The 12,987-nt window shown below is 45.2% G+C and overlaps 2 protein-coding genes across 2 annotated transcripts; both read left to right on the top strand.

The window, feature by feature from the left end:
• The first annotated feature begins 241 nt into the window (after positions 1–241).
• Positions 242–4,935, top strand: LOC118173803 (ovomucoid-like). The gene is made up of 8 exons (XM_035338683.1): positions 242–711; positions 1,230–1,252; positions 1,826–1,950; positions 2,217–2,262; positions 3,164–3,291; positions 3,423–3,468; positions 4,163–4,293; positions 4,752–4,935. Exons 1-8 carry the CDS (start codon positions 555–557, stop codon positions 4,795–4,797), a joined length of 702 nt encoding a protein of 233 aa, XP_035194574.1. The 5' UTR covers positions 242–554; the 3' UTR covers positions 4,798–4,935.
• Positions 4,936–8,278: 3,343 nt separating this feature from the next.
• LOC118173804 (serine protease inhibitor Kazal-type 6-like) lies at positions 8,279–12,248 on the top strand. The gene is made up of 4 exons (XM_035338684.1): positions 8,279–8,336; positions 10,378–10,403; positions 11,201–11,313; positions 12,083–12,248. Exons 1-4 carry the CDS (start codon positions 8,279–8,281, stop codon positions 12,126–12,128), a joined length of 243 nt encoding a protein of 80 aa, XP_035194575.1. The 3' UTR covers positions 12,129–12,248.
• The last annotated feature ends 739 nt before the right edge of the window (positions 12,249–12,987 follow it).

Consider the following 12,987-nt stretch of genomic DNA (forward strand, 5'->3'; position numbering starts at 1 on the left):
TTCTAGAGTTTTAGGTCATGTTTCCCTGTTGTGATGACTCTTTCTAACCCATTAGCAAGAGATCCAGTGTACCAGGAAAATGCAGAAGAGACTATGGAGAGGTTCGCTGTGCAGCATCGTCAAAAGACACTGATGCCTGCCAAACCCCGGATTTTATTTCTGTAAAAGCTGAGGGTGTCCCACGCTGCCGTCTCATCACTCTGCTGTACTGCGCAAGTCTCCCTGAGCCCAAATACTGTGTAGTGTACGTAACATGGTGTGCACTAGTCCAAACACCTTCAACAAATTAGCTTTTTTGCTTTGCCAACTTCCATATGTAATTTCACAACATCTAGTGTTGAGACAGTGCTCTTGTTTGGACAGTACAAATCATTCATTGTACAGCAGGGCGCCTTTGTTAACAAGCTGGGTGTAGCTCACATTTTTGTTTAATTCTTCTGGGCATCTCTCTAACAAACAAGTATTCTTTAGGGCTCAACTCAATAATCAATACAGTTTTGTTAGTTTACAGAGCAGATAATTACTTTATGGGATGACTTTACAAGGTCAGGGAGATGTTCTTATATAGTCTGGAGAATGAAGGCAGAGAAACAGCTCTACGGAACTCAACAGCAACAGATTTTCGAGTAACAGACTACACAACCTTTCCCACCATGAAGACAACAAGAGCTGCGGCCCTTCTTGGGCTACTGTTTCTCAGCTGTTTTTCTGGTAAGTTGTTTTTATTGTAATATCATGTCCTTATATCTCTAGTCATCTTGAACTTGAATTCTATATAGTTCAGGATGTCTTTATATATGTATCCTAAAAGAGAGCTAAGATTACTGGAGAAGTGATGATTTAGTAATGCTCTCTTTAGTAAACTCTCTTTTAATGAACTTTATCCCTGTGCAAATATTACTACAGGTCTAGTAGAATGCCTCTGTCTGATTTAAACTTATGAGACTTAGTGGGGATAATAGTGCTCCAAAAGGAGAAAAAATATATCCTATTCCTTCTTTAGCAAGTCAAAGTTTGTATTTTCACCAGTAATTGATTATTATTATTATTTTTAATCATAGGATGTAACTTCTTGTTTACTTGGACTGGATAAAACATTTACAAAACAAGTAATTCTCAGTAGTAAGAAAGTTTATTTAGTTGCTCTCTTGGGAAATTAATAATGCCAGAGAAATTTTAATCAAGGACACTGTAAAACTTCTATATTTTATAATCTCTGTTTTTTGTAGATATTGTTTCTGGTCAACGATGGGTGAGTAATAGATTTTCTCTGTCATTTAGTCTTGATTTCAAAGTGTAGATGAATAATTCATACTTACACTGGAGTATGGGGAGTCTTGAGGGAAAAAAAAAAAAGAAAATGGAGAGAACAAGGAAGGAAGAAAAAAAAAGTGCCCCCAAGAATTATACCACCTCTTTTCCCAAAAAATAACAAAATGTCTTTGGCAGAGAAAGACACCTTATCAGAATGGTGATAAAAGATGGTAATTAATAACGCAGAGTGAGAGCCAGCAACGGCACAGAGGGCCAGCAGAAATTCTATACAACTTTGAATAACTGCCTAAATATCTTTCTTGTCCTGATTCCCTAAGAAATTATCATTTTTGTCAGTCATGCATGTCTACAGTGCTGAAGGTCTTAACATTGAAAAAGTGTTTATGTGTACTAAGGGAAATGGTATATTTTGTTCCCTCTCTTCACCATGGAGGAAAGGTAGAGAAAAAAAAATGACCACCTGTAGCATCCTTATGCTCGGAAAACATTACGAAAATGAGCAGATCCTTCCCTCCCCTGGGAGAAACTGCACGTCTGTCCTTTTTAACAGGCCTCCTGCGGCGTGTACCGCATGTCGGATAGGAGCAATCTCGCCTGTCCCAGGGACTTCCAGCCGGTCTGTGGCACCGATAACGTGACGTACCCCAATGAGTGCTCGCTCTGCAGAGAAATCTTGTGAGTACAAGATCAACTGATCACCCATAATAATGGTTCAGGTAGCAGACGAAAGCCTTTTGAATTGTGACTAATCGTGGGGTGGACTGGATTTTTCATAAGTTTCAGTCTTCCCTAGTGCGCAGGATCTCATCAGGCTGTGTCTCTTCCGTGTCAAAACTCCTAAGTTTGATTAATTACTGGGGCTTTACGAGTGGAGAGACTTAATGAGTGAGATGACTACATGGCATCAACAGGCTAATCCTTCCTTTCCTTCTCTTTCCTAGTCGTAACAGAGTGATTGACAAAAAGCATGACGGAAGATGCATGAAGGTATGGTCTAAGATTGACTCCTAAGATATCCTAAGATACTCTAAGATACTACTTCAAAGCTGTTATTTTTTTTTTTTTTATGAAAAAATTCAGATCTTCAAGTTTTTTTTTAATTTCATTTTGAAAAATGCAAATCTGCTTCAACTGTGAGTTTTGAAATGTTATCTTATGCCTAACACCTGACGGAAAAACAGAAGCTTTTGATTTCAATAATGCTTCAGCGTTGTCAAAACATTTCCCTTTAGACTTAGAAAAAAAGTTTGTTGAAACTCAGAAATTCCCAGAGGAAGTTTGGATTTTGACTAAATCTTAATTTTGTAACAGAAAAAAAAAAAAAAAAAAAAAAGATTCTATCAAAACATCTATCATAAGATTTGTTTATCAATATATAGAGAGCTACCATGAAGTAGAGAAGTGGCTCTATTTTTAGATTAGTGAGATAATGTAAAGAAACACTCTGGCTGAGCAATTTACCATAATGCTACAATTTTCATTTCAGTACACTCAGAGTAATTATGGGAACACTGAGGTGCGCCTAAACTCCGTTTTCAAGCGGGGCAGACGTTGCACAGCAGAAGTTGCCACCACCTAAGGCACATTAGGCACAGATCCTGCGTGACTGTATTCAGGGTGGAAACCCCTAAGATGACACTGACGAAACGCATTTCAGGACAGGGAAAAAAATAATAATAAAAAGCTAGATACTGCAGGATCCGCCACACCCACGTCCTCAGAGGCAGAACTTCACCTGCTTGTGCTCCCTCAACCTCACCCTGCCGGGCTGGAAGCTCGGTCCCCATACATCTCTGCTTGTCATGAGCATGGGAAGAAGGGGAAATATCTCTTGCACCACGCACCGTTACACAGGAGCGATTAAACTGCTGTTCTGTGGCTGTTTCAGGTCGATTGCACCGGCTACATGAGAGCAACGGGCGGTCGCGAGTCTGTCTGCACCCGGCAATACAACCCGCTGTGTGCCACCAACGGGGTTACCTACAGCAACAAGTGCAGCTTCTGCACGGCGGTGGCGTGAGTGCTGGGCCGGGTGGCTGGCAGGGCGGCTGGGTGCTGGGGTTGGTATGTGGAGGGTAGTGAGGGGGGTAGGCTCCTGAAGCAGCTGTGATGTGCTTGTTCATTCTCAACGTGCTTTCTTCCCAAAGGAATGGACAGGACATCGACCTGCTCATGCCTGGAAAATGCCCCGAGGTAAAGTTCGGAAGCCTGCACTATGAACTGTTGTTATAATGTGCTACACGATGAAAATTCAGTGAGTCATAACTACGTAAGATAAATGCCTGCACTCTGCTGGCGTATTAGGCCTGGAAATAGGATTTGAAGAAAACAGCTGAAGCATGCCAGGGTCAAAGGACACTGAACAAAACCATGTCTTGAAGGTGCAGTCTCCACCTGCACAGCTTCTGACCTGGGAACAGAGCAGCCAGGTGATGCTAAAACCTTGATTCACTGGGAAAAGAGACGTTTCTGAGGAAGGGGTGCAGACTCAGCCCTCCCAGGGGAGCACAGGGGCTCAGCCAGCACCAGCAGTAGATGTAATTCCTCATGTGGGAGAACTTTGTACCATGTGCTTTGTGACACCCCACTTTTCAGCACCTCCTCTCTGCTGGGCTGCTGAACCAGAGCAGAGCAACCAGCAGGAGGGCCAGCCTGGAAGTACTGGTGTGGCCATTTCACTGCTCTGAGGGTATTTATTAGATTTCTTTCCCAATTTCTCACTTTGTACTCTGCCAGGCAAGCACATCAAGCTTTTCAGAGTTGTTAGAACAACAGTGCCCTGCACCTGAAAAATGCTTTTATGCTTTGCCATATTCTAAACATTAAATAGACATAAATCAGTCATAGGAAAATATGGTGAACAAAAGTTTCACAGTGTGTGTTGTAGCTCCGTTACCCACAGATCGACTGCAGTGGATTCAAGAGCACCGATGTCTACTGCACCTCTGAGTACATGCCCCTCTGCGGCTCTGACGGCAAAACGTATGGAAACAAATGCCACTTCTGCATTGCAGTTCTGTAAGTACGGCACTCAGCCATGAAAACACTGCTGTGCCCAAGCCCCAGCCCTTCTGTTTGCCCCTTGATAAATCCATCCCCACTCCCTTTCCCTCTCCTGACGCTCCCTCTCCTGTGCCCCTGCAGGCACTGCAGATCTTAAACCCAAGTGAGTCTTCTCCTCCCCTCACAATTAAAGCCAGATTCCCATTCACAGGCTTGTAGTGTTCCTGACTCGCTCCCCACGAGAGTAATTTAAACCTTAACTGTAGGATGAGTATCCAAAATTATGGGGTTTGTCCCAGATCTCTTTCCCATGACAAAGCATGTAACCTGGGGAATCAGGTGAAACCGTAAGTGAGGGACTCACTTGGACAGCACGGAGGGTTGGCTTACAAGGGTGAAGTTAGCAACAGCACTGGTGGGACTAGAAAACTGCCTTCCACATCTGTAATTCTGGATTGCCTCTTTCTCTTCAGGAAGAGCCGGGGATCCCTGACCCTCAAGCACCGTGGTAAATGCTGAGTGCTGGCACGTAACCTTCACCCTTCCCGTTCTCTTACAAAGTCCACAACTCCAATGTGCTCTTCCCTGCTCCATGTTGTACATTGGTTTCTTCTCTGATCCATTAATAAATCAAAACCAGCCACCCTCTTTGCCATGGACTTTTTTTTTCCTTCTTCAGGATAGGAGTAATGGTCTTCAGGCTTTTAGGTACTTATCTGTCAGGCAGGAGAAGTTTCGAAATAAACCACAATAAAGACCAGAGTGTAACGCCCATCACACAACAGCCCAAGCCCTCATGAGAGTACGTCACTCCATACCAAACCATCAGAGGAGAAAACAAGCTGCTATAAAATACTGCTGCTTTCCCAAGTTCTGTGTTTTACAGCATATAAATGGATTTGTGTTGGACAGACAGAGCCTGGCTTTGTAACAGCACTGAGCCTTGGAGGAACTGGTCCTTTTAGGAGCCTTGGCATGAGGGGAAATGGCCCTAGGGTAGTGTGAATGGGAAATGTGGGGCCAGCCCTACCTGGGCATGGGGCAGGTCTGGCAGTGTGTTATAAGGAGGAGGATTATGGCAAAGGGAGGAGACTATCTCATGGGGAAGAAAATTAGGAACTGCTGCTTCCTTGAAGGGTGTGTCCCTCGAGACTGTGGTGATCAGCAGAAAATTGCAGCAAGCTGGGCAAGGCTGTAATGAGCCTAATGGGGACCCGAGGAGAAACTAGACTGGGCTCAGGCTTTTGGCTTCTTGGAGAAGAGATCTGAAAAGTTGTGCTTGGGGTGTTTGAGGTGAAGGAACGATAAGGGGCCCTTAAGGATAAAGGTTTTGGATTCTGTAGCCATAGGAAAGAAGAGCCAGAAGATGTGGTGGTAGCTCCAAGGTGTTTTCTGTCTGGGAAAAAAAAAAAAAAAAAAAAAAAAAAAAGTGATTTATGGAGGTGGTATCTTTGTGGGAGCCTAAAGCGTGTGCTGGAAGAGCAGTGCTGTATATGAATGTTCGTCATGATGTGCCATCTTTCAGGGTGAGTCAAGGAGCAAACAGCACAGGCAAGAAGTCCCAAGTGCCCTACTCATGTCCCCTTCCTTCCTTTCTACACCTCCCATTTTCTTGTTATGTACAAAGGCAGTCACCTGTTGAGGACAAAATCTGTGAATTCCAAGCTTTTTCTCTGGGCTTCTTTTTACTGAAGTAGGCTGTTTCTTGACCTAGAAAGGTTGTGGGTGCTTCCCACCAGAAGACAAGAAGCTGTCTTTCCCTTAATAACAGGCCAGAGCAGTGCCTCATCCTAGGAAGAGGGATGGAACTTCCATGATTTTTCTTCTATTAGTATGGGTGCTATAAACCACAACACGCCTGTGTGCCTGCTGGTAGGAAAATAGAAACTGGAGAGCCACGAGCTCACTGCTAACCTGCCTATGGGAAAAATATGAAGAAATGTTCTAAGTAGCTGGGACCTTCAGCAAAGGACACACCTTGGCTGTAATGTCTTGTTGGCCAAGAGTTTTGCTGAGTGGCCACAGAATAGCAGAGAAGAGCCTTGGCAGGAAAGTATTTTCAACAGCAAGATCCTATGGTGAGCCTCCTCCATAACACTAGTTTGTGGTGGAGGAAGCTGGATACTTGGGTAGGAGCTCAAAAGGTTTTGGAGGAGCTCAAAGAAAAGCTGCTCTTCTAAAGGGAAATGGAGGACAAATGGCAAGTACAAGGTATATGTCTATAGCCCAGGTGCCTTGTGAGCCTCCAGACAAAAAGTCGTTAGAAAACGGATAAGGTTTGTATCACATATGCATAAAGATTGTCCCAGCGCGGGTAAATATTCAGCTTGGTAGCAGTGAGGCTGCACCCATTTGACTGGAAAGCAAACCCCGGGTGCCTTTGTCCTGTCCCATTTCCTGAGAGGTCAGAGGGACAGAAGAATTCCCCACCTCCAGCAGCAAGTGGCCTCCTTCACATGCTGTAAAGAAGTGGAAAGAGAGGTAATCAGGATAATCACCTGTTTGCTAATTTAGTCTCTTCCTTTCTTTGGCCCGCTAGGGATTGGTCCCTGTAGTACGTTTTCTAACTAACCCAATCAGTTATGCTGCAGCAAATGAAACGTTTGGGTAGATAAAGAGCTGAGGTATTAGTGCTGGGGTGGCGAGCAGTGGCGTTTGAAGCTAGAAAAGGCAAACAAGTGATTCTGCGAGTGGCAGAACTAAGCGTGATTTTGAACGGCGCTGCGGCTGGCGGGCTTGATAACTAAATTATACAAGAGGCTGTGCTGTGAGCTCACCCTTAATAGACATCTGAGAACTCACCTGTCAGTCACGGTTCCTCTCCTGTGTGGGTTTTATGATGTCTAGCGAGCAGCAAACTAATGCTTTTCCAGATGTAGGGCAGTCATGACATCGCTCTCCTGCAGAAACGCTCCCTTGCCAGATGAAGACATTAGTGGAATTCTTGGTTGCTAGAAAAATGTATAAATTTTTTTTTTTTTTTTTTTCACTCCTGTGCCAAATTTGGTTAGAATTAGTTGCATATTCAGAATTTACTGGGGAAACAAATAAGCAATTTGCATATTCAGAATTTACTGGGGAAACAAATAAGCAATTTCTCCATACGTGGTACACTGATAACCCTCGTCTCCTCAGGAATGCATACTAAAATTTTAAAAGATTATTCCTATCTGAACAGAAATTTTGCAGATGGTGCAGCTGAACACAAATCTTTGCACAGAATCAGCTGGAAATGGAGCTCAAGTCTCCCAGTTCTCCATCAAATTCCCTTAGTTGCCACTTGCCGTGGGAGCAGAGCCCTAGCATATGTTTGCAAATGTGAAAAACTGGCAAACATTGACAGCTATAGTTTAAATAGTTCAGGGAGGAGAGGCAGCAGTCCTATGTGGGGCTCTGCACACAGCTATGAGAGCACCAGTGTCCTTCTCCACCCCAACCCAACAAATTTAGAACCATCCTCAAAAATAGCCAGGGAACAACGTATAATTGGTTTCGCAGACAACACATTCTCATGCTGTGATTTATTTCGTAATGTCTGGTGAGTGTCATCACGCCGCGCTCAAAGCCTCGGAGCTGGCATTCAGCGAGGACCCAGAGAATGAAAATTACCAGCTTCCCCGATGAATCACCGCTTTGAAAATTCACCCTTGTGAGAATCCTGTGACTATTTAGAAAGAAAAAAAAAAAAAAAAAAGAAAAAAAAAAAAAACACAACAGATATTACAGGCCCGAGTCTATCACTCATATAATTAGCCCTTTCTAGGTTTGATGTGGACAGGACAGCATTCTTAAAGCACCATAAACACGGACAGGACCAATAATGGCTTTGGAAACGAAGTGGAGAAGTTCTCACAATTAAGGTGAGGAATGAGGACAGCTATGGATGGGTGCATAAATACACAGAAAGGCAGGTCCGCGAGCACACTGTGGGCTCTGGGGCTGAGACAACACCTCCCGAACAGGTCGCTTGCCGTGGACTAAAGAGCTAGCTGCCTGCAGCATGAAGGCAACGGGCACCTTAGTGCTTCTCAGCCTGCTGCTTCTGTCTTTCTTCTCGGGTAAGTTATCCTTCCTGTAGCCTAGAAAGAAACTTTCCTGACAAGAGCAAACTTCAGAGAGCCTTGATCACCAGATGACGGGCTTGAAGATAAAGCTGAGCAAGTAGAAAATATCTGCGGGACTTGCTCACTCGTGTCACATATTTCCACTCCCTGTGTGCCTCCGCAGTGAATAACACAGTGGAGGTGTCACCGGGAGACAGAATGAGCAAATTGTAAGCGGCTCTTTCAGCAAATGTACCAAAGCAGAGTGTAATTACGAGTTTTGGTACAAATGTTCGCTGGAGAGTTTTGCTGAACCAGTTAGAGAAGAAACTCACACCTCAGGGTCATCAGCTCCTGTTTTGATCCTAAGCATCTTGGTATTTGGTGTTTTCCTTAGAGATGTGGAAACGTAATTAGATGAAAGTTTCAGCTTCCAAATACATTGCAGAGAAAAGCTTGAAAATTAAATTCAAATGTCCTCGAGGAGCCAGAACAAAGAGGGCAAATTAAAACAATCCAGCATTTATTTATCTTGAGATTTACACATCTCTCTGATGATCTGGGGAAGCTGACTGATGGTTTTTGAATGTATAGGGCACACCAGTGCCATCAATTGCTTGTGTCCAGCTGACCTAGATCTGGAAGGTTTGTGGCGGCAGTTACTGAAGACTGTGCAGTTCGAGAATTATTTATACTTGTTTTTCTGTGAATAATTTGAATAAAGAATTCACTGGAGAAAATTGTGGGCTGTGCATGGAGAAAAGAGGTGAATTACTTTGTACGCATTATTCATTATGAAATATTCATCTGTCTCTAATTGAGTCTTAATTGGGTCTGGGTTCCGTCAGAGTGTTGAAGATTCCTTCCAAGGCCAGGCAGAATAGCAGCAAACTCTGTGATCTCATACGAAATAAGCAGATGTCAAGAGACATCCTCACAAAGTCTTGTGTAGCTGCATGTAATATTTATAAAAACTATCTAATGAGCAATTTAGTAAATAATATGCAGATAGCCATAACGGTGGCTTCCCAAAGCAGCCTAGCCTAACCCAAATGTGACAGATGCACCAGTGGCAGGGATAAAACACCGAGAGGCACGACAGTTAGCAGAGGAATTCGGGTGGGCTGACGGGTACTGGTTTGGCTGTGGGTGGGATTTGCAGCCCGCGTGGCGTAGCACAGGGGCCTCCCGCCCTCTCGGTTGGCACCAGGGTTGCTGCTGCCCCCAGCCCCTGGTTCCCAGCTTGGTGCTGGCTGTTTGTCCCAGAACATCATGCCCCAGCTCCTGAAAATCCACATGCAATCTGCCCTGGGCTCCCCGGCGCAGTCACCACAGGCTTGCCCGCCCTGTGGCCATGACTCGAGCTCCGTGCCTGGCTGCGGTCTCTGCAGTGAAGAAGTGCAAAGAGCATGGGCTGATGAGCCTCAAGACCAGAGCTTGTGCTTGCAGCGGGTGTTTCTTCTCTCTCACTGACTGGCACTGCCTGTTCTGCTCTAGATCACGCCGTGACATCCCTTTGTGTATCACTCAGGATGAAGTTGTTCCAGGAGCAACTCGGGGCTGTGCTATACCGTGGATGGCTGTAAAGCTGACCATGGGGTCTCCTTTGCCACCTCCACGGTGGGGTTTTATTAACAGTCCCAGCCGGTTTTGTTATTCAGAGGTGCAGGAGCCTAAAAGCCTTACAAGTCAATACAGCTTGAAAATCTCTGCTGAGAGTGGTTCAAATCCGATACGGCAGCCTGCTTCCCCAGCAGTGGCTGCCTGCCAGAGAGATGGGTTTATGTGTCTGCGGTGCAGTTAGCAGCTGAATGACTGATTACATGGTATTTTAGTAACATTTTTTCAAAAAGCAAAATACCGAAAAGCAATTCAGATAATGTATTTCCTACCCCCTCCTCCACCGCACAGGATGGCAGAGCAGGGAAAACCTGGTGTACGTTGCACTGAGCTTTGCAAAAGGATTTCTGATGTTGGTTCAGTTTCTCTCAGAAAATAATGCTGATATGTATAACATCTCTGATTGTTTATTTATTTATTTTTGTTTAAATTCCAGATGTAGCAGCTCAAGACATTGAAGAGGTTAGTGCAGCTCTTTGCTTGTTGAATCTGCATTTTTTTTTTCTAGAGGCATGGTTTTGTAACATATCTAGGTGCGTGGTAAACTGGCTTTGCTGTTAGCTGGGAGTAGGTTGGTCCTTCCAAGATGCTCAAACACTTTGGGAAATTCCCCATGGTACAGGGGGTGTTATGTGTGGCCACACTAGCAAATAGACCAGGGAAATGGGCAGCTGGTTCAGCAAATGGTTCCCGTGATTCAGTCCAGAGTGCATGCATGGGGCTGGGTTTGTTTGCAGCACCACTTTTGTCCACTTTGCTCCACTGTCCAGTCCCCTCATGTAACAAATAGAGTATTCAGAGCTGGTTATTTCCCCAAACTAGGCCCATCTAGAGGAGACCTACAGCCTGTGGTTTTCCTTTCTCTCTGACGAGGAGGCAGGGAGTGGCACCACAAGGCGCATGATGCCACTTTGCTGAGAGCTGACTTGGGGCCAACTGCCTGAAAGAGCATCAATGCTGACTCTTCTCCAACATGCCTAGGCTAAACCACTTGTGTCTTTGGGACATCAGGGTTTCTCCCAGGTGGCTACAGTTTCCCTCCTCAACCACAGGGCAAAAAAATCCCCTGAAAGAGTGCTTCTGCTAGTTCTGGCAGGCCTTTTTCTTCCATGTAACCGGGCCATGTCATCACTGCTGTGTTAGTCCTCTGGGCGGGAAGAGAATGACATTAGTGATCTTATTTCCTATTTGGAAAGCAAAAGAGAGAGTATGGGAGACCTGGAAAGACTTTTTGGTTATTTTTATTATTCCTTTTGCAGATTTGTAAAGAGTTTCTAAACAGGAGCGTGTACTGCACGAGGGAGTCCAACCCTCACTGTGGCACGGATGGCGTAACGTACGGGAACAAGTGTGCCTTCTGCAAGGCAGTTCTGTAAGTGAAAGCAGAGGGAGTCAAAATGACAGGTAGAGCTGGCTTGATTTCCATGTCTGTAACACTGTTCTCCATGGAGGGTGGCCCTGCATCCAGGCTGCTCCTCTTGCACAGACCAGCCCCTGCTCCTCACCAGGAGGAAAATTTCCTCCTTGGAACAGAGCTGCATGAATGCAAGTTAATTTTAGATAATTTCTAGGCTTTGTATAATGCTGGTCACAATGCAGAGAAACAGCACAGAGCCTGGGAGGTAATTGCACCTGCCTATACCTCTAAATTGGTGCACATCTTCCTCTGTGTGCCAGAAGCTGAAACTCTCCTTGTCCATACCTCTGGATGCTGAAAAGAGTGTGGAGGAATGCAGGGGGTGAGCTGTGCCACATTATCAGTTGAAAGTTTGAATGGATTTTGTGGAAAAAAATCTCAGAGGAAGAACTGGAGAGCCACCTTTTCCTGAGCTCTGTCTCCTTTTAAAGGAGATGTAATAGGAGTCAGCACCTCTGGACTGAATGGACTTGCAAAACATCAGTTTCTCCTTATCAGTCCTTAACATTTGGTGCACTCTGAAGGCTGCCTTATCCTAGCGGAAATTAGAGAGGGTCAGGGAGAGGAAAAGATGGCTTGATGCTCCCTGTGAGGCTCTGGGGTACTCTAGCATGAACCAGGCAAATGGTCCTGTTCGGATGGATGAGCTCCCTGTCCCATGCTGCTGTGCTTGTGCTGTCTGTCACATGCTGCTTTCTCTGAGTCTGTCTTGCTCCTTTTACAGGAGGAGTGGAGGGAAAATAAGATTGAAGCACATGGGGAAATGCTGAGTCCTCACCATCTCCGAGCACCGAACGCTGATCCCCCATCAGCAGTGGTCGCAGGCACCGGTACCTGGGCATGGCAGCAGCTTGTCCTTGTCTCCACTGTCTCTGCTCAATAAAATAAAACTCAGCACAATTCTTTGGCTGGATCCTTTTTTCTGTAACACCCAGAGAAGTGCTTCCATGCAGCCGTGCCAGCACGTAACGTGCGGATTTGCCGCGCTGTGCTGTTGCATCACACGGGCGGGAGCAGCGATTCCCACGGCCGTGCCCTCCTCCCTGTGCTGCTGTAGCTCCTCGGTCCTGTCCCCTTGACACACAGACATGTGCCTGCTGGGCTCTGGGGGTGGCAGCGTGAACCTTTGCTCTTCGCCAGCATCCCTGGGTGTCCTTCTCCTTCTTCTTTGTCCTGAGAGGGGACTTTGACTTGAAAGCTGTGAACCCACCAGCATTGGTTTCCTGTTCCAAGTAGCTTCTCATGCTAATAAAATTGTATTTAGAAGAGCACATATTGTATAAGTGTCAATAATTAAAAAGAAAATTCCCCAAAGGAGAAAAGCCGTGGGTTTCCTCTCACCACCTCCAGGATAAACTCCCCCCTGAATCACACACACCCCTTGATTTTTCAGGGACAAGAATTTGTACTTATTTATGAAAAGGAATGCACACAAACTTTACTCCTTTCTTTACTCTTCAGACTGCTGATCTCTCTCTTCTTGATGCTGGTTGGAAAATCCTTCTTTGTGCAAACGTGAGAAAATAAGTTCTATAGTCTCTTCCCATTCACCGTGTAAAATCCACACAGGGAAATACCTGTGGCATCCCCTTGTTAAAATGTTGGCAGCAGATCAATCGGACACTACTT

This window comes from Oxyura jamaicensis, chromosome 13 (genome assembly GCF_011077185.1).
Source record: "Oxyura jamaicensis isolate SHBP4307 breed ruddy duck chromosome 13, BPBGC_Ojam_1.0, whole genome shotgun sequence".
Lineage (NCBI taxonomy): Eukaryota > Metazoa > Chordata > Aves > Anseriformes > Anatidae > Oxyura > Oxyura jamaicensis.